At 44.1% G+C, this 25,409-nt stretch overlaps 1 protein-coding gene across 1 annotated transcript in view; it reads left to right on the top strand.

Moving 5' to 3' along the window:
- The window catches only part of CHST8 (carbohydrate sulfotransferase 8), a 1,378,704-nt gene that overhangs the window by 350,288 nt on the left and 1,003,007 nt on the right, over positions 1-25,409 (top strand). The window contains exon 2 of the mRNA XM_069216491.1: positions 11,761-11,985. Within this exon, the coding sequence (XP_069072592.1) occupies positions 11,877-11,985 (109 nt within the window). The 5' untranslated portion in view covers positions 11,761-11,876. The remainder of the gene's footprint in view (positions 1-11,760; positions 11,986-25,409) is intronic.

Here is a 25,409-nt window from a genome sequence, read left to right as displayed (position 1 = left end):
GGGACGAAGACTGATTCTGCTTGCTGACCCATTCTGAGGATAGGTAGATATGACAATGTGACTGTTATACATTTTTTGCCTTTTCTTTCTAGGTACCAACTGCGCTGTTTTGATGAGAACCATAGCTAGATGTTTTTCCTAAAATTGTGTTCTAAATTGTTTTGCATGAAGCCTAACATGCTGATGCTAATCTGATGTCAGTCAAGGGCACTCAAACCTAACTGACAAATACAAGGACTAACGATTGACGAGTTAACTTGCTGAGTTCTATGTATCATATATCTTTATTGCGGCTGATTCTGCTATTGATCTGCACCGTAACTTTAGAATGCGTTGTAATCCAAGCTTTGATTAGACTGCATTTCTTCTGCTGCTATGGTCACCCAGTATTGTTCTTATATGTGTTCCATTTGATTCTGAGATTAATCTACATGACTTTAGCATTGTTATTATAAGGGAAATAAACTTACTAAACTTTTACTGAAGATGTGGTTATTCATGGCTGATAGGTCATGGAGAGTGACATTTACAGACTCTATTGATTTATTGATTGCTAATGATTGTTGATTATTGTGAATTGATTATTTGTTCATATACTGGAGCTATGGTGGGAACAATTTAAACGAGTCAAAAGGTTCATCAACCTATTCGCGTCCCCTTGTAAGTTTACTTATTAAGGTCCGGTGCACTAACAACAACAAGGTGATGGATAGAATGATTGAATTAATCTCCGCCACTGGAAATTCCTCAAGCAGCATCCCAGTCCACCTTTTTCTTTTGCCCACCATGCCACCTCAGCTTGGACCCACCCATATGCAAATCAGTCTTGACCCTGCTCCTCATGGGAACAGTCCAGCCAGAACTGCCAGGCCATGTCGTTTCTGAACTGAAACACATACAACGTAGGACAGGTTTCACCCATAGTTAGAGCTCTACAGCCAGATTTAGCTTGGTTCCAGTGGCACAGTGAATGGAGGATGATGTGAAAAATAACAATGGATTGGTATGCGGCCTGAGTAATTATCTGTGGCTAAGATTAACTCAAGCATTCCATCCATCACATTTTTGTATACTGTATTTTTTTTCTTTATCAGCTACCCAGTGCAAAATGTTTCTTTCTTTTTGGACAATATTGTTTTTTTCCTTCTATTTGCTAATATGTTTTAGAGCGAAAGGAGACCCACTACCTCTGGGTCTAGCAGATCAGAAAGGACCTTTGGGTTCCCCACGTAGATGGTCCTGTACTGCTATGAATGTGTGATGCCTGTTTTTCTGAGCAACTTCCACACTGTTGTTCTGGCTGTCGCTAATTGACATCATAAGTCACCAGAACAGTAGAACCAACCTTTTCTTCTCTCTCGAGCTTGTGACTGATTTTAAATTAGATACTAATGTGTTTTTCCTTTGTTGCCTTCATACTATACTAACCGGATGGTTCAAATGTGATTCATTCTGCTTTATTAACTAAATAAGTCATGACACTAATGTAGCCGTGCTGAAAGAATTTCATAACTTTTTATCGTTTTGTTTGGAGTGCTGCATTGCACCTTGAGCATACATCGCACAGACGAGTTGAGGTGAAACTTTGTCACCTCCAGACTATGGTATGTACACATTATAAATCTACTTGATCGATCCTCTCTCAACATAATCCTTTTAAATTGTTGTGGTTTTGCAAATGTTGGATCTTCTTAGCTTAGAATCTGAAGAAGAAGCTGAAACTTCAGGGCTCCTATCACTCTAAATTGGTGCCCCACACGTGAAAGAAGTTGAATAACTTGGATCGCACTGTAAATGGAGTTACAAATTAACCAGAGGGTTATTTTGAGGTGGGCATATATTGAAGCCTGCATTATAAAGTGGATGTATATAGCATAGCTATATTATTATGTTAGCCTCTCAAAAAATTGACTATCTACATATGCTCTCACTTGCGGGAGGCCGCTACCTTCCCTGGTTGAAGTAGCACCCACAAGCTTCATTTGCCAAGCAATGCAGACTTCTGCCTCCCAAAATCTGGTGACAATCACTTGAGCACTGTAACAGGTGTAATGGGTTAATATTTCTGCTATCCAGAAGTGACCTTCAAGTACCAATTTACTGAAAGTATGTGCAAATTATGTTCTTCAAGGTGGACGAGCCAACTAATTAACAGTCCCAGCCGATCCAGAGCCGAGCAAAGGGGCTGGCTTGGCTCTTCTAACCTGTGCACGTGTCAAGCCCTGCAAATGTTTGTCATGTAAATCATAAAACAAATCTCATGTAAAACATGATAGTCTCTTCGAGATTCAACAACATATATATTTTTAACATGTTGAATACGCCACATCTTAGAATTAAATTGTACTTCTTAAAAGTGCTGACATTTTTAAACATGAACTTAGAACCATTCCTTCCCCTTCCTAGCAACAATGCCATTAGTGAACTAAGAGGCAAGACAGTTGTCATTTGATCCCTGTATATGGTCCAGATTTTTATAGCTAGGGAAATATTATAGATTGTTTAATCAAACATAATACGTTTTTGTACAGCTAGTATTCTAAACTTGCATATTTGAAGGTTCTATCATATGTAATAGTGAAGGAAAAAGGACAATCTGTAAAATAAAATATAAAATAATATTTGCTCACGATCACACAAGTTGGTTAGGCATGAAAGCCAGGTTTTCTGATTCCGCTGCGCATAAATCGTTCAGTAATTGGGTATTCGTTTGTCTCTCCTTTTAACTTTCAATGTTGATACTTTGTACCTCTTTGTTCATGAGGGTATAGAGCAAGGATGGCAAGCAGAAAACACATGAAAGTACGGCTCATTATGAGCTTGAGGTTCCAAGGAGCTAGGCTTCAGGCTTGAACTAGATCGATCTTTCAGCCATTCACCTACCTCTAGGTGTTACCATGTCCTACCACAATAAGCCATAGGCTTACATGGCAAAAATACATTAACCTTTCATTCATATTTCAGAATGATGGTGCAAGCCCTTTTTCTCTCAAACCTGCATGAAAGCAACACTAAGCTTAGGGGCCAAACCAACACCACTTGGGCATCCGTCAGGGGCATCTGAAAGTCCATAGCACATCTCATCAAAGGTTTAAATTCAACCACATTACCCCAATGTATAAGGAATCGCATTAGCTTCCTCGTAGTACAAGACCAGTTGCACCTACTATAAGTATAACCGGAATAATACACTGACTTACTTGGCCAGAAAATTAGCAAACCTAGACAAACAACGCCAGTACATCACCTGACTAGGCTTAAATGTTCGAGAAGGAAAAAACATAGACGGCACTCCCCTGGAATCTGCTTATACCCTTCTACAATGAAGACCTATCCCTACACATTACAGGAATTTGCTGATAACCAGCATAGGTATATTTCTAGCAGCCCTCGCCTATTGTTTCTGCACTCCATTTCTTCCTAGCCACCAGGTAAAAATACTTCTACCTGCAGTCATATGTCTTTTTCCGACATCAGCTGCAAAATAAATTGCTCATCAAACTGTCTAATCATTTATTTTAACATCATATGCATGCCATTTGTATGTTTATTCATTTTTAGGTAGTTCTGCTTTGCTGTGGCACTCACTGAACTCATCCATTAGAGATCTTTCACCTACACTAATCAATGTTTTTCTTTTGTTACAGTGCAATAACTCCCCAAAAGTAGGCCACATTTCTATAGGCTCTATTCAGAAACAAGTGGGGATTAAGTTGAAATTTGTTATAGATAGTAAATGTTTCATGATGGGTTATGTTGGGTTATCTAGTGTTGCTATAATGAATGCAAGCATTTCCTCACTATAACAATTATAGTTAGCCTGGCTGATGAAGGGTGATACCCTGAAACCGATCCTAGAATGCTTGTTTCCAGTCCAGGTAGTACCTGGCTTGGCAGTTCGGCCTGGACCGTTCCCATGAGGAACAGGGTCAAGATTGATTTGCATATGGCTGGGTCCAAACCGCGGTGGCGTGGTGAGCAAAAAAACTACGGATTAAACTAAGACCTTTGCGACTGGGGTGAATGTCTGCCTTGTTCAGCATTCCGTCTATCATCTGTTCTTTTTGCATTTGTCGCCTCAAGTGGGAAGGGTATGCTAAGACGTGGGTTCCATGCTCACTGCACCACTGGATTCAAGCTAGCCTGGCTGATGAAGGGTGATACCCTGAAACTGGTTCCAGGATGCTTGTTCCTGGTCCAGAGAGGACCTGGCTTGGCACTTCATACTGGACTTTTCCCATGGCGAACAGGGTCAAGACTGATTTGCATATGGCTGGGTCCAAACTGGGGCGGCGTGGTGAGCAAAAAAAACAATGGATTAAACCCAGATCTTTGCGACTGGGGGTGAATGTCTGCATTGTTAAGCATTCTGTCCATCATCTGTTTTTGCATTTGCATATGTAATATGGCAGAGTTGCAAAAGCAAAGTGTTCTCTCATTTGCATTGGGCCATGCCCCTGTAAATAAGGGAAAACCCCTTCATGAATGCCCCAGCACAAGATGTACCCCAGCATGCTCCTTGTAGAAGCAGCCACACAAGCTTTTGAGGCTCCTGCTATAAAATCAAAGTGCCTCGGAGGTGCAATATGGGGTGCAAATGCCTTTCGTACCCTTAGGGCACTCTCTGTAATACAGCCCCTGATGTTTAGTGCTTTCTGTCCACAAGTGGGCAGGGCAGATTGGGGGTAAATCTCCCAATCTGCCACTCCAAATTCTTCAAAAGAACTATCCTTGGTGTCTAGAGTGTTTTCTAACCCCCGGGATGGGCCAAGTGGGGGTAAATGCCCCAATCTTCTCACCCCAGAGGGTACAGAAAGAGTGTTGGTGGCCACTCCCCACCCCCTTTTAACCTATTGACTAGGAGGCAGATCCCTGCTTGCAGTCCCCACTGCATCTGTGGTCCTCAAGCAGGTATTCACTAAGTAGAGGTGCTCAGAGTGGAGGTGAACTGAGGTGTGCACCAAGCTCAGTGAAAGTATGAATTGATTGGCTCCCACTACATTCAGTGTGGACGTCAGCACTCCATGCAAGATCAATGACACTCACAACAAAAATGGCTTAGTCTGCTGTGGAAGCTCTTCCCCACCAGCTGGATTTGGGGGTTTGAGAAGAGAATCCCTCTGGTGGAGAGGTATTTTCTGCCTTTAGTGGTAGGACATGATTTTCAGTATGCATTGTGAAGGTAGTGTGGAGAATGTGAGCATCAGGTCTTCTGCATTCATTGGAGGTGTGTGAGTGAGTCTAGGTACAGTGCAATTATCACTAATGCAATAATTTATTCACATTCGCAGAACACATCACCCAGAAATCCAAAATGCCAACACTCTTTTAGTTATCCATACTGAGAAAAAACTAACCATCCCTTTGAGAAACTGATTTCAGAACAATGGTGAAAGACCAAGGGCCATATGTACAAACACTTTTTCCCATAGACACAGAATGGGGAAAAACCTTTGCTACATCTGGCCCCTAGTCCTTTGCCACCTGGACAGTGGCAAAACTCTGTTCAATGACTTACGTGACACTTCACAAGAACCTCTTTTAAGGCATCATATTCAGTATGCCATTTCTTATCTTGGACTACTGATGAATCATGTTACCAGAGTGCTTAAAGACCCACACTGGCTCCCCCATCACATGTGCATTATCTTCAATGCCTGCTTCATCACTTACACCTGACATCTGAAGGTATAGCCACATCCCATAGTGGCATCAATAAACCTAATTTGGGCTGTAACCAAGTCGCAACCTCTTAAGATACCACGTTACTGCCCCTATACATATAATGAAATACCTGCTGTTACCAAAAGCCTTACTGCCGGACACCACAGATCCCTCCCCCATTGCTACAAAAACACCGAGGTCCAGGCATTTTACACCAAGGGCTGCGATCATTGTGCTGCACGAAAGAACTGAATTCCCCCAGTATGTTAAACCTGAATGCCTAACTGTGTGTTACAAGTGCTAGTTGTATTGATTCTGAAATTAAGATGATGGGAAACATTTACCTCGCATAGTGTGTTGTCGAAACAGTGTTATTAATTTCCAAAGATTAAAGTTGGAAGACAACACTGTTTACTTGGCTGTTTTGTTTATTTGATTCAGGTCAGACCTCTGATTTTTCTTTACATTCAACTTTATTTCTTCTACATGCAATCATTTTGGGGTAACTGAAAAATTTGTACCTTTTTTGTTTTATTCACAATTCCCTTTTGGTTAATGATTCCCTGATCGATATTATTAGGAACAAAAGCACCCAGCACATATTATATGTGTGTTTATACAAAGTATTTGTGCCTTATTTTCCAATTGGCTTTATTTATGATGAATAATATGTACAAAGCGTAGGAGACTGGCCTGGTTTGGAGTGGGTACCTAAGGTACTTACACCTTATACCAGGTCCAGTTATCCCTTATTAGTGAAATGTAGGCAGTGTCTAGCAGCTTAGGCTGTCTAGGGGTAGCTGTATCAGAGCAGCCAAGGCCGACCTAGGAGACATGCAATGCTCTTCAAATACCACTATAGTCACACAGTACACAATAAAGGACAATACCCAATGTTACCAAAAGTAAAGGTACTTTATTTTAGTCAGACAAGGCCAAAAATATCTTAGAGGCAATACTCCTTCGGAAGGTAAGTATTATACACCATATATACACACTCGTAAACAAAAACAGGTAAGTAAACAGTCATAGAATAGTGCAAACAATGAAAAACACAATTGATTGCAGTGGGCCTAGGGGCAACACAAACCATATACTAAAATAGTGGAATGCGAAAGTCGGAATCCCCTTAAAAAAGTGTAGTGTGTAGAGGGGCACTGGTAAGAAAACACCAAAAGTAAGTAAAGTACCCCATCCCAAAGCCCTGGAAAACAGGAGTAAAGTAACACACTACAAGTCATGATTATGCAAGAACCAAGCAAGACTGCAAGCAACCAACAATGGATTCCTGGACCTGAAGACCTGTGGAGAGAGGAGACCAAGTCCAGAAGTCGATGAAGAGTCCAGGAAGAACAGGAGCCCCTGCCCACCTGGAAGAAGGTGCAAAAGCGGATTCTCCGGTTGTAAGAAAAGTACAGAAATGCACCAACGAAGATAGCTGTGGGTTCCTGCTTGGTGCAAGAGATGTCCCATGTCAAGTTGTTGGATGCAGGCTGTTTGCGTCACTGGATTCTGCCAAAAAAACATGGTTTATGCAAGAACGTGTTTTGCGTCAAAGAGGTGCTGCCGAGACCCAGGAGGGACTTGGCGGTCTCAACTCAGACTGAGGATACAAAGGGGGCTCTCAGCACTTCTGAGAGCCTTCAGAAGGCAGCACCCATGGGAGTCCCAGGACACGGGGACAAAGGAGTTGCAAAGTGCAGTCATCTCAGCACTGCACAGAAGGATCCCAAGCTGCTGTAGAACAACTCAGAGAGCTGTGCATCGCAGGATAGAGTGCTGGGGACCTGGGCTACGCTGTGCATGAAGAACTTTTGGAAGAAGTGTACAGAAGCCCAAGGAGCTGCAGAGGATGCGATGCACACGGGTACTGTCTGGCATGGGGAAGCAAGCTCCTACCTCCACCAAATTTGAACAGCTAGACCTTTGGACAGTCAGAGTCACTTCAGTCCACCACCTGTGTTCCAGGGATCACTCTCATTGACAGGAGAGGAGTCCCAGAATACAGTTGTTGTTGCAGAGAGGTGCCTACTGAAGTAGGGAAGTGACCCCGTCGCTTCACGGGAGATTCCTTTGGTTCTTCTGTTGCAGGGTGAAGACAGGCAGTCCTCAGAGCATGCACAACCTGAAAACCGTTGCAGTTGCTGGCTGGAGTTGCAGGCCACAGTAGCCTTCCTGGATACTTTGTTGCAATTACAGCAGTTCCTGGAACAGTCTGCGATTGATCTGACGGTCAGAAGCTGAAGCAGAGGAGTCCTGGTGGAGTTTTGCAAACTGAAACTGAGGAAACACCCAGAGGAGAGACCCTAAATATCCCTGAGAGGGGGATTGGTTACCTACCCAGGTATGCACCTATTAGGAGGGGTCTCTGATGTCACCTGCTGGCACTGGCTACTCAGATGCTCCCAGAGGGACCCCACACCTTGGAATCCAAGATGGCTAATGCCAGGGACACCCTGGAGGAGCTTTGGGCACCACCCCTGGGGTGGTGATGGACAGGGGAGTGGTCACTCCCCTTTCCTTCGTCCAGTTTCGCGCCAGAGCAGGGACTGGGGGTCCCTGAACCAGTGTAGACTGTATTATGCAAGGAGGGCACAGTTTGCTCCCTTCAAATCATTTCCAGAGGTTCTGGGAGGATACATCTCCCATGCCTATAACACCTATTTCCAATGGGAGAGGGTGTAACACCCCTCTTCTAAAGGAAATGCATTGTTCTGCCTTCCTGGGATTGAGCTGCTCAATCCCCAGGAGGGCAGAAACCTGTTTGTGAGGTGGCAGCAGCTGGGGCTGCAGTGGAAACCTCAGAGAGCTGGTTTGGCAGTACTGGCGGTCTATGGTGGAGCCACCAGGGTGCAAGGAATTGGTCCCCCAATACAAGATTTGGATTTGGTTTTCAATTTCACTTTCTTAGACACCTCACATGGCCATATTGTGAGTTACCATTGTGAAGCTACATATATGTATCGACATTTATGTAGTGCCCGCTTATAATGGTGTCCCCGCACTCCAAAAGTCTGGGGAATTGGCCCTGGACAACGTGGGGGCACCTTTGCTAGTTCAAGGCTGCCCTCACACACAGTAACTTTGCACCTAGCCTTCAGTAACTGAAGGTTAGACATATATGTGACTTTTAAGTTACCTGGTGCAGTGAAAATGGGTGTGAAATAGTGTGTGCAGTTTTTCACTCAGGCTGCAGTGGCAGTCCTGAAGGAGTGTTTGTATGAGCTCCTTATGGGTGGCAAAAGAACTGCTACAGCCCATAAGTATCTCCTGGAACACCAATGCGCTAGGTACCGAGGTACCATATACTAGGGACTTATAAGGGGGAACCAATGTGCCAATTAAACTATAGTGACAAATTTGGTAAACCGAGAGAGCATAAGCACTGGAGTTCTGGTTAGCAGAACTCCAGTGACAGTCAAGCATACTGACAACACACATAGGCCACAAACTATGAGCACTGGGGTCCTAGCTAACAGGATCCCAGTGAGAGTAAAAACACACTGACAAACAGGCCAAAAATGGGGGTAACCACGCTAGACAGAGGCTACTTTCTCACACAAACAGTATGCATGTTTTGAGCTTGCTATTACACTTAGGGAAAAGCTGGAGGTAGCAGCATGTGTATAAACAAGAACAAATGCAATTTGCCCTATTTTTACCAATTCAAAAATGGGCGCAAGTACGATTTGCACCCATTGTTGTACCAAAGCTAACTTGAAATGATCAAGGTGTACTTTAAAAAGTTATCTTTTTATAATATTTGTGTAGGTTTGGATACATTAGGCTGGAGCAGATACAGTTGTCCTAAAAGACATGGGCAGTTTGAGGAAGCAGGATATAGCAACTATGACCAGTTTCCATATCCATGACTCTGGCAGGATAGATATTGAGTGAGCTATCTGAAATCTTAAATGACTTCCCTCAGGAGTTGTATAAAGGTCTTGGAAAATCCATTCTTTTTAATGATTTTTCTTAGACCTGGCATCCTCGACGTGGTTTTCAACCTAACTTTTTGAGTTCAGACCTCTTGTTTTTTCTGACTTCCATTTTGCTGGCCTTAGGACTCTGCACACTTTACCTTTCCTAACCTGTGCTAAAGTGCTTGTGCTCGTTATCTAAATATAGTAATACTGGTTTATACCCAATCAGCATATTTAATGTACTTATAAGTCCCTAGTAAAGTGGTACTATATGTGCCCAAAGCCTGTAAATTAAATGCTACTAGTTGTCCTGCAGCGCTGATTGTGCCACCTAGTACACCTTTAACATAGCTCAGAACTACCATTACAGAGCCTGTGTGTGCAGTTTTAAACTGCCATGGCAACCTGGCAAAACAAACCTTTTGTCAGACCCAAACCTTCCTTTCTAATTCGTAAGTCACCCTTAATATGCCCCTGTCCAGCCCCAATGCCAGGGTGTTGTTTAAAAAGTATGACATGTACTATTAAGTTTTATGTCACAGTAGTGAAAAACCCTTAAATTCATTTTTCACTACTGCAAGGCCAACCTCTCCATTGGAAAACATTTGAATTACCTTATTCCATTTTATAAGTGTAATTTCCAAATAGGAAAAGGTATTATGAATGAAAAATGGAACTCCGACACCACCATTTCAGTACACTTCTGGACCTATGGATACTCTGCCAGGAAGAAGGACTGCTGTGTTACTACAAGGACGGCCACTCTGCTGAACTGCTTCCTTGCTGTCATCACCTCCTGCCTTGCTGCCTTCTTACCTGGGGAAGAAGAATTGAAACTGCAACTTCATCTTGAACTCAGGAACCAAAGTGACTCAAAGGGCTAGTCTTCTGGACTTCTGATATGAGTCTAGGGGACAAAACAGGCTCCGAATTAGCTCCTGAGTCCAGCTGTAGTGAGTATCTGACCCCCAATTTTTGCCTGTCAGGTCGTAGTCTCTTCGGGTGGCTCATGGGCTCTTGAAATCATGCTTTTGGTTGTGTGCACTGAAATTCAGCACAAGCCGCCACCAGTCAGTCTCTTTGCACAGTATGGCATCAATTGCAGATGGAGAATCACCAACGCGAAGCACCAGCCTGGCCACGATGCCTGGCCTTCTCTAAGTGTCATGCTGACCACAGCTGGCATTGTTTTCCTTGCTCCTTATGACCCTCTCCCACACGAACAGGACTCTTAGCACAAAACTTGAGCAGTTGAAACTTCGGCAGAACTAATCTGGAACTGAATCTGACCCCTGCTCCGTTGGGGTTGGCCTGATCTTTTGACTTTCACCTGGTCCAGCATGACCAGATAGCCGCGGTTGGCCTTTCTACTTTTAGGCACTAATTTATAGTTTATTCTTAAAAAATCATAACTCTGGTTCTGCCTATTAGGTTTTCGTTATTTTAGTTTTGTTTTTCCTATTAAATTAAATTAAACTCTATTTTACCAACTTGTGTGGGATCTTTTTTTGTGTGGTGTTCTAAATACTTTACACATTGCCTCTAAGTCTTACTGCTCTGTGCCAAGCTTCCAGGGGGTTGAGTGCAGGTTAATCTGAGGTTTGCTTCTGACTTACCCTCACTAGGATTGTGGTTGCTGTCTAAACAGGGCTCACACCCCAATAAACCAATAACTCACTTTTAAACAGTTTTACTTGGGTCTTTTATTTTTGTACATGAGAATCTATTAAAGGTCTTGTTGATTTTGTTCTTTGCATTGTTTTTGCCTTTATTTTGGATAACTGTCACACATGCTCATGTGCAAAGTCAAAAATAGACCAACCAGGGTAACAAGGGCTGCAAACTTCAGGTCATTGCACCGGTTTTGAGATGTGAATTTACTTTACTTCCAGTAGGGGCCAAATGGTACTGGAGTGGACTGATGTCACACACTTTACGTCTGGATAATTTATTTTAATTTTCTGTGTTTTTATACACCTCTAGTGCAGTTCATATTATGGGCGAGTATCATTTTGGATATTTATCAGTTTCATGTATCATTACATGTTTTAAATTGTAAGTTTTGTACTGATTTCATGTAGCTCAGTAGTGTTGTATATTTTGTTATAACCTGGCCATCAAATGTCTGAACTGGCGGACATTAATATTTACATATATATTTTACCACTTGCAGGTCATGTCATAATGGATTGCAAGCCGAGAAGATGAGGCTATTGGTGGATTGTTGATCTCCGAGGACGTGTTTGTTTGATTCTCCCTGGATACACCTGGATTGCTTGGGGAATAATTATGAGGCTTACCTGCATGTTCTCATTCATCTTGCTGTTTGGAGCAGCTGGACTTGTGGTCTTCATGCATCTCCAGGATCCAGCCATCATAGTGCACCAGCAGACGCCAGGTTGGCTGCTACATTTCTATTTAATTCTTTTATCCCATTCTTGCTAGTTTTTCTGCATCTTCTGTTAAAATGTGTTTTAAAATATTAAACCTTTGTTTGCTTGGCAGATGTCTGTGTTGGCAAATCTGCAGTACACTTTCAATGCATTTGTAGGAAATTGGAATATTATTTTGGGTGGGTGACTGCCCACTTCAAGGAACCTACACAACACTGGTCAGTGTAAACACTCAAGGTCCCCTCAAATTCAACTTCCCCTGGTAGCTAAGGCATAGCACAGGCAGGCTTAACTTGGTCAAAACACCAAGCACTAAAGATCCCAAACTGCATTAGAGCAATGGAGCAAAATGTAATAGATAAAAGTACACCAAAATGACATAACTCCAATAAGGGGAAGTGGACAGATACGTTTCTAAAGTTTTAAGGAGAAATAGTGTCAAAAAGCTCAAAGCTCAAAGCTCAAAGCTCAAAGCAGAATGAAAGTCCTTGAAAGCAGCAGAAGAGGCTGACCGTAATAGAGTCCTGGTCAGATACAACAAATAGATTAGTGTCAGTGAAAGTCGAGAAGCAAAACGTTCCTGAGTCTCATTACAGAAAGTCACTGTGTCACTTTTTGAGAAGAAAGATCATTCTTGAGTACGCCAACGCTGTTGAAAATGTAGCTGCTGCAGTGGAATCAAAGTCAGATTGGTCCTGCTGTAGCTATAGAGCTTTTGAAAGTTCTTGCTGAAAACACATAACTAGGACTTTGCCATTTTCTTTCAGAGGTGCCGGAAGCCTTGACTGCGATGCCACTGAAATTCAGTTGAAAGGTGTGGAACTGCCACTCAGATACTTTTTCCAGCAAGCCCCCTGAAGCTCTGGAGGAAAAGTTCTTCAAAGTTTCTATGCTTTCTTCTGGTACCCAAAGAGCCATAGGAGTCCCCTTCTAAGGCCCTCAGGGGAAGCACTTCAAGACTCTCATGGTGCCAGACAGAGGTCAAGTGCTAAGTTCAGCCCATATCCAGTTGCAACTGGTCAGCTGGGCACTTCAGGGAAAATACCTATTGCAGCTTGTTTTGTCCCTGTAGCCACACAGGTTAGCTAACTTACCCTTGGAGTCCACTTCTCCGTCCTGGCTACAAGAACAAATGTGTCCAGTCCTTCATGACTTCTCTAATCACAGATAGCAAGTTAGGTTCTCTTCTGTTCTTACTGGGATCCAAAAAGTGTTCTGAGGATGGTACCTTTGGCTACCACATTTATGCCTGGAATTAGCTAGTGGCTGTGAGTGTACCGTGGCACTCCCTGACCAATGGAGGTAAAGTTTCCCCAGACCTCAATACCCACTTTTTCATTTTTACCAGACGTTCAATGGGGGAGGGGGGCCTTATGTTTTCTCAGAATTTAATTTAAGACATTTTGACTCTATCAAAGAAGCAACTGTTTTGAACCACTCCTTAAAGTTTTGTAAAACTACCTCCAAGCATTCCTAAAAAGAGAATAGAAGTTCTGTGTCATCTGCTTTATCAAGACTCTCCCTTACAAACTCAGCCACTTTCAGAAGAGCCATTTTAGTGCTGTAGCCTGCTTGAAAGCCCTTTTGAGAGTCATGGAAAAGGCAATTTGCCTTTACAAAGGCAGATAACTGCGGAGTCACCAATATCTTCAACGTTTTAGCAGGTAGAAGTAAGATAGGTGTACAATTGCTTAAGGCACTCCTGTTTCCAAGAGGAAGGAAATACACCAGAATTCAAAGAAGAATTGGAAATTTTATTGAGGCATGGATTACTGAGCTGAACCACCATTCTATAAACATGAGGAGGCATGAGTCTTCTGGGGAAGCCAACTTAGATTCCTTCAGCTCACTTAATGAGTCCTCTTCAGAGATAGTGCAAAACTCGAAAAATTACGCCTTGTGACTGAGAGGAGAAATAACGTTGTCTCCAATGTAGCTCTAGTTTTCTCTGCTCTTAGGGCAGGAGAGAACTAGGGGCAAAAGGGTTGGATCGTTTCGCTACATACTTTCAGAGGTACTAAAAGGTCCAAGGAATTAGTGACCCATTGAGGAAACAGAGTAACAGAGTCTGCTGGTCTTTAGAGAGCAGGAGCTGAGGACCTGAGATAACATGCAAAAGACTCTACTGAGATGTTCTGCTATCTTCCTTTTATCTCAAGGGGATGGGGGCAGGCATCCCATTCTGGTGGCACACTGCATAAAATGTAAAAGGAACACAAACATGATACCACCCTGCAAAATGCTCTGGGGAGCTAATCTGAAAACTAGCAATATTCAAAAAGATCAAATCTAACACGTGTCCAGCCCATTGTGTAGAGGGCTTGGCATGTTGAGTAAGTTTCAAACCGGTCAAGGTCTGAATGAGCTGGGTGGCCTGAGTACACTTGGGGTTATCTGCATGGACATTGAAATCACCCAAAATGGTGAGGTTAGCATATTGTAAGGAAAGTGGACAATGCTAACTAACATTTTGGGGAAACAACTAGTGAAGCAGTCCGTGGGCTTGAATGCCTGTAGGCCTGCAAAAGAATGCCAACAGGATGCACACAGCCCCCACCCTCAATAGTCAGATGAACTCAAAGGAGTTATCGCTGCCCATTCAGGTCATATCTCATGGGTGGAATTTCATACCTCATTCAGGCCAAGTACAGACTGGCTCATTAATGCAAATTAGCCTCCAAGAGAGCCAAGCAGACCAACCTAACTTTCTAAAAGTTACTTTTCCTTCATTTTTACTCAAAATCCTGCTTCACCACTGAATTGGATTTGCTATAATTATTAAAAATAGTGGTTTAATTTTCTTTACTGGCTGAACCCATTCCTGAAATACAGTATTATAATATGTTTTCCTCACATAACATGGCAATATTACTTTTCTACCTTATCCACTTTTAACTACCATGCACCCTGCCATGTGGAGTGACTTCCAAATATTTAAAAGAGAGGTCTTTACTTGTTAAAAGTGGATATCTTGATAGGTCACATTGCAGGTTTTACATTGCAGCAGTCAGGCCACACAGAGTAGGCCTAAAGTAATGTTTACGCTGCCACTGTAGTGGATACCACAATAGGTGCTGCAGTCCACAAGTAGCATTTAACTTCCAAGCTCTCAGTGCATTTTGTACACCATACACTAGGGACTTATAGACAAGTTAAATGTGCCAATCAGGAAAAGTCAACTTAACCATGTTTTTTTTGGAGGGGGTGGCTGTTGGAACTGGCCCGTTTTGCGGGTTCATCCTCAGACTTTTTGCCTCCTCACTCCTATTTTTTTCTGACCGCTCGCTGTTGGCTCTAGTACTCTGAGCACTTTCATTGCTGATCAGTGCTAAAGAGCAGGCGCCTTCCCTTCTAAAGTTGGTATGATTGGCTTATACCTAATTGGCATATTTAATTTATCTGTAAGTCCCTTGTACAGTGGTATCCCTATACAGAGGGCCTGTAAATTAAGTTCTACTAATGGCCTGCAGCATTACTTGTGCCACCCAATTAAGTAGCCTTTCAAGCCTGTATCAGGCCTGCTAGCGGAGGGCCGGTGTGCACAGTTTTCTGCCAATGGGACCTGGCATCTAAATTTATTTGCCAGGCCCAGATCTCCCCTTATACTACATGTAAGTCACCCCTGAGGTAGGCCCTAGCTAGCCCTATGGGCAGAGTGCTATGTATGTAGAAGGGAGGACACATGCCTGGTTGTGTGGCCTGTCCTGGTAGTGACAAACAGCCTATTTGGTTTCTCACTGCTGTGAATGCTGCCTTCTCGTAGGATTGCATTGTAAATGCCCTGCCTTATGTGTAGGGGGTATTGTCTGATTTATGAGGGGTAGCGAAGGCATGTTTGGTGTAGTTGTAATGGTAGTGAGAAATGCTGTTTACTGGTGTAAGTGTATTTTTTTATTACTGTTACAGAAATGCCAGTTCTAGAAAGTGAGCATTTCTCTGTGCTTATGACTCTGGTGTTTTGCAGCTTGACTCCAATCCACGTCTGGCCAGAGTGACAGTTGGGTTTTGTGCATACTTTTCAGACAGCCTGTACACAGGGAGGATGGAGGTGTCACAGAGGTGCATCTGCATTTTGAATAGTCTTCCTGGGCTGAGAGAAGGGGTAGGCGGGGCACACTTGCATCTGTAAAGGCTTTGCCCTGGCCTCACACAAAAGGGTTGCTTACCCCCAACTGATGTTTGGAGCCTCTGCTGGAGAAGAGAGGGTGCACTCCAAGAACCAGTTGTAACTGGTTGGAACCTCCTCTTCCCTTCTTTGTTACCACACTGCAAACCTGAGTATCAGTACAGGGTATTTTTTTCCCACTATTGGGAACACCTTTGAGACATTTTGGAACTGAAACAGACTTGTACCTGGACACAGAATGCTGCTGGAGGGACTCCCCAGGAACTGCCTTTGACTGCTGCTGCTGTGACCTGCCTGGTCACTTGAAGAAACTGCCTGCATCCACTTTGGTGCTGACCTGCTACTGGGCCCTGCTGCCTTGTGCTCTAATTTGTTGTGTCCCCCAGGGGCTGGGCCCCTGCCATCATCTCTTAAAGTGCATAGAAAAGCGCTTCTCTTTATACCCCCAGCACTTTGAGAGCGCTCTGTATAATTTCCTTTTGATTGGCCTCGCACTCTGAAAGTGCATTCTCGAATCCCGAGTTGACCGCCGCGACCCGTGTGCTGCAAAAGTGCCCCCAGCACTTGAAAAGCGTGTTGATGTGCAAAATTCACCACAGTGACCTGGGCGCTCTGAAAATCCGAGTGTGTCAGAGACGTGCTGCATCTGGTGCCCCCCCGGAGCATGAAGGAGGGACGGCTGGAGTTGGTGTGCTCCTCAGAGTACCCCGGGGTGAAGCGTGTGAAGAGAAGCACTTTGGTGCCTGCTCACTGCTGCTGCCCGGGTGTGCTTCTCTCTTCGGGGAGAGATCGGGTGGGGAAGAAGCCTCAGCAGAGCCTCCCCACCCCACCGGAGCCCCTATTGCTAGCTGGAGATCATGGGTGGGGCAGAAGCCTTGCTGGAGACCCCCGCACCAAAAGGTCACCTCTTTTGGCCCCATATTGTTTGTTCAGCTATGCCCCCCACCTTTTGTAGGGCCAGCTGTGGTCCGGGGAGCGGGGCCCTGGTATAAAAAACAGAGGGGGTGTGCATGCCGCCCCCCTCCCACCAACATCACCACAAGACCCCGGCTGTGCTCAGAGGAGCACCAGGGGCCCCCTTGTTGATCTTCGTGGCACTGTGGGTTCCTGGCACACAGAGATACAGGTACTTTTAATGAACACATGCTTTGCCCCTGTTCCTTTTATGAGCATGCTGGGACTGATGTATCAACCTGTCTCTTTTTAGGATGTGCCGTATTTTTGCTGTTGTTCCTTTTGGGGGCATGACATGATATGTTTTTATGACTTGCCATATGTTTTGAATGTTCCTGTCATGGGCATTTATGATATTTTTATGACAAGTGTATTTCTTTAGTAATGTGATTCCTAACTATTGCTTATGTTGCAGAATAATTAGTAGCCTGTATGTTATGTATGACTACTGATGGTTTCTGCAGAGTAACTATTGTGTAACGTTCTGACAACTGCTTGGGTAACAGGGTATTACTGACATGTTGTGTTTGGTCTAATTATGTTGCGTACAATACAGTTTATTCTTATATAACTTGCTGTTGTGTTTCCTTTGTGGTGGGGATAGAGCATCACATGTGTTGTGCAAACTATTTACACATTGCCTCTGGGATAGGCCTTACTGCTCATGCCAAGCTACTAAGGGGGGTGAGCAGGGGTATCTTGGACGTATAACTCCCTTGCCCTGACTAGAGTGGGTTGGTTCTGTATGGCTTAGGTGCATACCCTAGCCAACCAGAAACCCCATTTCTAACAGTGGTAAAGTAACTTTACTTCTGGTTATCAGCGGTAAAGTGTGCAGAGCTGGAAAGTCAGCAAAAATAGGGTTCAGAAAAAGGCAAAAAATCTGGGATGACCATCCAAAAAAAGGCTGATTTCCTATAGCAGCTCCTTGCAAACATCTCAGAGGCCATCTTTCATTGTGAAATGCAGATCATGGCATTTTCTTCCTCTTCCACTTCTTGCAACTCTCAGGTGTCACAGCTATTTGAAATCTAATGAAATGAGTGAGCCTTATTGATTATGTCAAGTAGTTGTCACTGTTCATATTAAGGTATGGCACCCATTTGATTACTACCATATTAGCTACTGCAGAATATGTATTTCCAGATTAAAAACAATGGCAGTTGTGATAAAAAATTATAGATAGCCTACACTGCTGTTTGCCTGAAAAAACAATATTCAAGAGTCTAGGATCATTTTAAATTGGCAATGATAGTTGGGATTTTAGTGGGGGTACGAGTTAAAAAGTATGCTCAGCTTAGTGGTTTTATTTTTTCAACCACTTTCAATGAGGTTCTGTGGCTTGAGGATATTGCTAGTGAATAAAGTAAAGCTGATAAAAATGACAAGGCCTGGCTTCACATATGAAACTAGATGTGAATTGCTCCATATGACCATCCTTATTTTTATTACATAAGAGGCTAGGGAGAATGCATGACTATGAGGGTAAACGTGTCAGTTCTCAAAGCCACTTTGTGTTTTTGGTGAATTTCCTTATTGCACATGTGATGCAGTGGTACAAAGGCATTTCATTTTCAGTGTACAAAAGAAAAATAACTAAACATATTCACTGAAAAAATACAAAGGTTACAGGGACGTTATAATTGGGTTCAGATTTTACATGCACAAAACCATAGAAATTCAGCTGTTATAGTTAGTTATTTCAGGTAACTATAACTCACACCCTCGCCATGCAGTTTTCTCATTAATAGTTTTACTGCAAATGTTACAATGATATTATCAATGATGTCATAGAAAATGTCATTAGTGTGCACAAAACCATAGAAATTCAGCTGTTATAGTTAGTTATTTCAAGTAACTATAACTCATGCTCTAAGGTAACTATAACTCACACCCTGCCATGCAGTTTTCTCATTAATAGTTTTACTGCAAATGTTACAATGATATTATCAATGATGTCATAGAAAATGTCATGAGTGATGTAATATCAGAGGTAATTTGCAGTCCATGGCGAGGACACGATTTATAGTTATTTGAAAATACTCTAACTGCTGAATTTCAATGGCTTTGTGCTTGTAAAATCTCAACCTAACTATAGCGTCCCTGCAACCTTTTTGTTTTTATTGAATTTCTACACTTTAATTTTAAAAATCTATTCCCTGACTATAATGTCCCTGTAACATTTAGTTTGTTCAGTGAATTTCTAGTTTTTTTTTTTTTAACATTAAGTATGATGCCCATCTCAATACATGGTGGGGGGAGGGGGTTGGATGCAGCGCCCAGCATTGTACTGACTCCACCCAAGCTTGCTGCGCCTGCCCCCTCCTCCTTGTGATCCATTGTCCAAGTCCATGCCCCTGCACCCTCATTACATCCCTGTGTGGCCATTGTTCTGCCACTTCCCTTTTTGCCTGCCCTGAAAAGTTAGCTTGCTCCACCATCTACCTCCTCCCTACCCACTGTTGCCTGAGTCCATGCACCAGCTCCCTCCCTCCTGTCCTGCATGGTCCAATGTGCTGCCACTGCCCTCCATCTAGCTTGATGGCCCACTCCTCTTGCCCTCGGTTGCCCAGTTCTATGCCCATCATTGCCCGCCTGCTTAGCCTCTGTGCTTAGCTTGCTGCTCCTACCCTTATTCTCCCCGCCCTCCAATGTCTTTGTGCATACCCCTGCTCTGTCATTTTTGCCCACCATGTTCCATGGACCTGTCACTGACCCTTCTATCTACTCTGAGTGTTCTGTTGAGATGCCACTGCCCCGCCAACCTGCCTAGATGGCTTCCACCTGTCCCTGTCACTTCCATCCTGCATGTCCAAGTTCCATTCCCCTATCCCCTCATTCCTATTCGCCATGGTCCATTTTGCTGTCACACTCTTCTGCCCTTCATGCTCTGTTGTGCTGCAGCTGCTCCTCCTGCCTGTTCTTCATGGTCTGTTGTGAAGCCCCTTCCCTTGCTCTCTTGTCTGTTTTCACCCCTACCCATTCCTTATGTCCTCCATGTTCTGTTGTGCACATCCCTGCCACCTCCCTCTTTCCCACCAGGGTTGTTGTGCTGCTGCTAACCCTCCCACTTGCCATGTATGGTCTTCTGTGCTGCCACAGACCCTCCACCTGCCCTGTGTAGTCAGCTCGCTGCCCCTGACCCCTCCCAGCCTCCCCCTATTGACTGTGTGTATGCCATTATAGACTCACTTTTGCCCTCATTGGTGTGCTGTGCTTCCAGTGCCCATCATCCATGGTCACCTTGCTGCTTCTTCCCTGCCCGATGCCCTCCATTTTCCACATGCTGGCCCTATACACTCCCTCCTGCCTTGTCTGTTGTCGTACCCCTGCCACCTCCCTCCTGCCCTTTATGGTCTGCTATGCTGCATCTGTCCCTCCTGTCTGTCTGGTATGGTCAGATTCTGCCCTTGCCTCTTTACTCTGTTATCAAAGTCCATGTCCCAACCCCATTCCTCCTGCCCTGCTTGATCCAATGTACCATACTTGCCAACATTCTGAACATGGTAAGAGAGATTTTGAAAACAAAAACCCTAGGAAATTGATTTTCCCTATTGACTTATATTAAAAAAAAATTGATTTTAGTCAGGCGACGGATAAAATAAAGGCCTTTTGGGCTTAAAACATCAAGAGTCTCTCGAATGAAACTGCTCTTTTGGCATGTATGGTTGTACTGCCACTGCCTCTTGCCTGTCCTGCAGGGTTGGTTTGTTGGCCCTGTAGTCCTTTCTCCTGCCCCTCATGGTTCATTGTGCTGCCACTGCCCCTCCCACCTGCCCAAAGTGGTTGACTTTTTGCCTCTGTACCCTTTTCCCTGCCTTCAATTGCCCAGTCTGTGTCCCTGACATCTGCCTCCCCACAGTATTCTAACGAGCAACTAGATTGCTAACGTTCTATCACACCTGATGTCTTCTTGATGTAATCAAAACTGAAATATCTAAAGCATTTCCTTTAGAAATTTGAAAAATGAGAGGGTCTTATTCCTATAGAAATTATAGTTGGTGCTCTAAAAAACTAAAATGAAGAAATATATTCTGAGTTCTGAAATAGCGACAAGGCACTTTTAAATTAATTGCTATCTTTGTTTTTTTATGCAGTTGATCACTCTATTATGTATTACACTAAGGGGAGAGGATGGTGTGTTACAGCCAAAGCTGCAGACTTAGCAACTAGGGAACCAGGTTGGAGTTTCTGAGTCAGCTTGACATCCAGGGAAAATCACTTAATCTCCCCATGCCTGAAACCAAAATAAACGTGTCCTTTTTTAATGCAACGGGAGCTTATGTAAAGCACTCAAATACCTTTAGGTCAAGTCTGTGCAACAAAAAAACTGCAAAAAAACAAAATAATTTGGTTTTGAACACTTATGTCATTGGGCTACATTGGGGTGACATTTGTGCTATATTTGGCATTATTTTGTCTCTGGTGACCATCTTAGGAGACTTATTTGTTATGAAACTACCTAATTTCCTCATTTACTGCAGTATCCTCAGTAGAAAATGCTTTCAATTTTTCACTTCGATTTCATCAAGATGGCATTCAGATGTTGTAGGAAAGTACCATCTTGCCTGGCATGTTACCCCCATATTTCACTGTATATATGTTGTTTTAGTCTATGTGTCACTGGGACCCTGCCAGGCAGGGCCCCAGTGCTCATAAGTATGTGCCCTGTATGTGTTCCCTGTGTGATGACTAACTGTCTCACTGAGGCTCTGCTAACCAGAAACTCAGTGGTTAAGCTCTCTCTGCTTTCCAAATTGTCACTTACAGGCTAGTGACCAATTTCACCAATTCACATTGGCATGCTGGTACACCCATATAATTCCCTAGTATATGGTACTGAGGTACCCAGGGTATTGGGGTTCCATGAGATCCCTATGGGCTGCAGCATTTCTTTTGCCACCCATAGGGAGATCTGACAATTCTTACACAGGCCTGCCAGTGCAGCCTGAGTGAAATAACGTCCACGTTATTTCACAGCCATTTACCACTGCACTTAAGTAACTTATAAGTCACCTTTATGTCTAACCTTCACCTGGTGAAGGTTGGGTGCAAAGTTACTTAGTGTGTGGGCATCCTGGCACTAGCCAAGATGCCCCCACATTGTTCAGGGCAAATTCCCCGGACTTTGTGAGTGCGGGGACACCATTACACGCGTGCACTATACATAGGTCACTACCTATGTATAGCGTCACAATGGTAACTCCGAACATGGCCATGTAACATGTCTAAGATCATGGAATTGTCACCCCAATGCCATTCTGGCACAGAACCCGGGTACTGCCAAACTGCCTTTCCGGGGTCTCCACTACACCTGCTGCTGCTGCCAACCCCTCAGACAGGTTTCTGCCCTCCTGGGGGCAGGCAGCCCTGGCCCAGGAAGGCAGAACAAAGGATTTCCTCTGAGAGAGGGTGTGACACCCTCTCCCTTTGGAAATAGGTGTGATGGCTGGGGAGGAGTAGCCTCCCCCAGCCTCTGGAAATGCTTTGATGGGCATCATCTCTGCATAAGCCAGTCTACACTGGTTTAGGGATCCCCCAGCCCTGCTCTGGCGTGAAAATGGACAAAGGAAAGGGGAGTGACCACTCCCCTGACCTGCACCTCCCAGGGGAGGTGCCCAGAGCTCCTCTAGTGTGCCCCAGACCTTTGCCATCTTGGAAACAGAGGTGTTGCTAGCACACTGGACTGCTCTGAGTGGCCAGTGCCAGCAGGTGACGTCAGACTCCTTCTGATAGGCTCTTACCTCTCTTCGTAGCCAATCCTCCCTTCTAGGTAGCCAAACCTCCTTTTCTGGCTATATAGGGTCTCTGTTTTGGGGAATTCTTCAGATACCGAATGCAAGAGCTCACCAGAGTTCCTCTGCATCTCCCTCTTCACCTTCTGCCAAAGGATCGACCGCTGACTGCTCAGGACGCCTGCAAAACCGCAACAAAAGTAGCAAAGACGACTACTGCAACCTTGTATTGCTTCATCCTGCTGGCTTTCTTGACTGTTTCCTGGTGGTGCATGCTCTGGGGGTAGCCTGCCTCCTTCTTGCACCAGGAGGTCTGACGAAATCTCCTGTGGATCGACGGAATATTCCCCCTGCAACCGCAGGCAACAAAAGACTGCATCACAGGTCCTCTGGGTCCCCTCTCAGCACGACGAGCATGGTCCCTGGAACTCAGCAACTCTGTCCAAGTGACTCCCACAGTCCAGTGACTCTTCAGTCCAAGTTTGGTGGAGGTAAGTCCTTGCCTTCCCACGCTAGACTGCATTGCTGGGTACCGTGTGATTTGCAGCTGCTCCGGCTCCTGTGCACTCTTCCAGGATGTCCTTCGTGCACATCCAAGCCTGGGTCCCCGACACACTAACCTGCAGTGCACAACCTTCTGAGTTGTCCTCTGGCATCGTGGGACTCCCTTTTCTGACTTCGGGTGGACTCCAGTTCACTCCTCTTCTAAGTGCCTGATCCGGTACTTCTGCGGGTGCTGCCGGCTTCTGTGAGGGCTCCCTGACTTGCTGGGCGCCCCCTCTGTCTCCTCATCCAAGTGGCGACATCCTGGTCCCTCCTGGGCCTCAGCAGCCTCCAAAAACCCTAACCGCGACCCTTGCAGCTAGCAAGGCTTGTTTGTGGTCTTTCTGCGTGGGAACACCTCTGCAAGCTTCTTCACGACATGGGACATCCATCCTTCAAAGGGAAAGTTCCTAGTCCTCTTTGTTCTTGCAAACCATCAAGCTTCTTCCATCCGGTGGCAGCTTCCTTGCACCCTCAGCTGGCATTTCCTGGGCTCCTGCCCACTCTCGACACTATGACGACTCTTGGACTTGGTCCCCTTGTCTTTCAGGTACTCAGGTCCGGAAATCCACTGTTGTTGCATTGCTGGTGTTGGTATTCCTTGCAGAATCCCCCTATCACGACTTCTGTGCTCTCTGGGATTGTAGGTGCACTTTACACCTACCTTTCAGGGTCTTGGGGTGGGCTATTTTTCTAACCCTCACTGTTTTCTTACAGTCCCAGCAACCCTCTACAAGCTCACATAGGTTTGGGGTCCATTCGTGGTTCGCATTCCACTTGTGGAGTATATGGTTGGGGTTGCCCCTGTACCTATCTGCTCCTATTGCAATCTATTGTAACTTTACACTGCTTGCATTACTTCCTTTTGCTATTACTGCATCATTTTGGTATTGTGTACATATATCTTGTGTATATTTCTCATCCTCATACTGAGGGTACTCACTGAGATACTTTTGGCATATTGTCATAAAAATAAAGTACCTTTATTTTTAGTATATCTGTGTATTGTGTTTTCTTATGATATTGTGCATATGACACCAGTGGTATAGTAGGAGCTTTACATGTCTCCTAGTTCAGCCTAAGCTGCTTTGCCATAGCTACCTTCTATCAGCCTTAGCTGCTAGAAACACCTCTTCTACACTAATAAGGGATAACTGGACCTGGCACAAGGTGTAAGTACCTCTGGTACCCACTACAAGCCAGGCCAGCCTCCTACAGATGTGCGAGACTTCTGACATATATTCAGAATCTTAACACTCTAGTTGTTCATTAGAACACTGTATTAAAGCTGCTGATCACCAGGGAGATAACTGGCATTCTGCCGCTGGTGTTGACAATGCATGTTTCAGTCTGCATGTTAGAATGTTTTAATGAAATAGAAGAGGAAGATATTTGAGTACTTACTTAAAACCTGTACTAATTTTTATTTCTACAGCACTAACCTTAATTTCTATGACAAAATAAACTCCCTCACTTTATGTTCTGCATTGGATGTTTTAGGTTTTACTAGTTTGAGGTGTGCCACACTTTTGTCATAAGTAACACTGTTAGCGCTCTAGTTGGTCTTGGGAACACACTGGGAGGCTGCAGTAAATTACAAGATGGGACTGCTCCTGTTGAAACTACATGTTTTACTGAGAATGTTAGACTTTTTTCTCATATTGCTTAGAAAGATAGTGTGAATTTACAAAAAATATGCTCTCATGATAGCTTGCAGAGCACGTTCCATAAACCCTCACAGAGTAAAAAACACCTTTGAACGCACCACAATTCCTAAAATGAGTATGGTACCGTCAACAAATGATTTATATTGTAACTAAAATCTGTTATCGCCCTTTATACATTCTCATTTTTGAGACCCTCAAAACCTGCCATTCACTAAAATGCATTTCAGTGGGGTCCTATTGTGTATATTGATCCCAAGATGGCTGCCAGCACTGCCTGGTTGATGTGCTGACAGCCAATCAGATCTCACCATGAGATCGTGAGATCTAGGCTTAAGCTCCATCCAGATATACATTTTGCCCCTTTTATATCTCAAAAACTACTAAACAGATTTACACCACATAAC

This window comes from Pleurodeles waltl, chromosome 12, assembly GCF_031143425.1.
Source record: "Pleurodeles waltl isolate 20211129_DDA chromosome 12, aPleWal1.hap1.20221129, whole genome shotgun sequence".
Classification (NCBI taxonomy): Eukaryota; Metazoa; Chordata; class Amphibia; order Caudata; family Salamandridae; genus Pleurodeles; species Pleurodeles waltl.
This window is presented reverse-complemented; position numbering and strand designations above follow the sequence as displayed.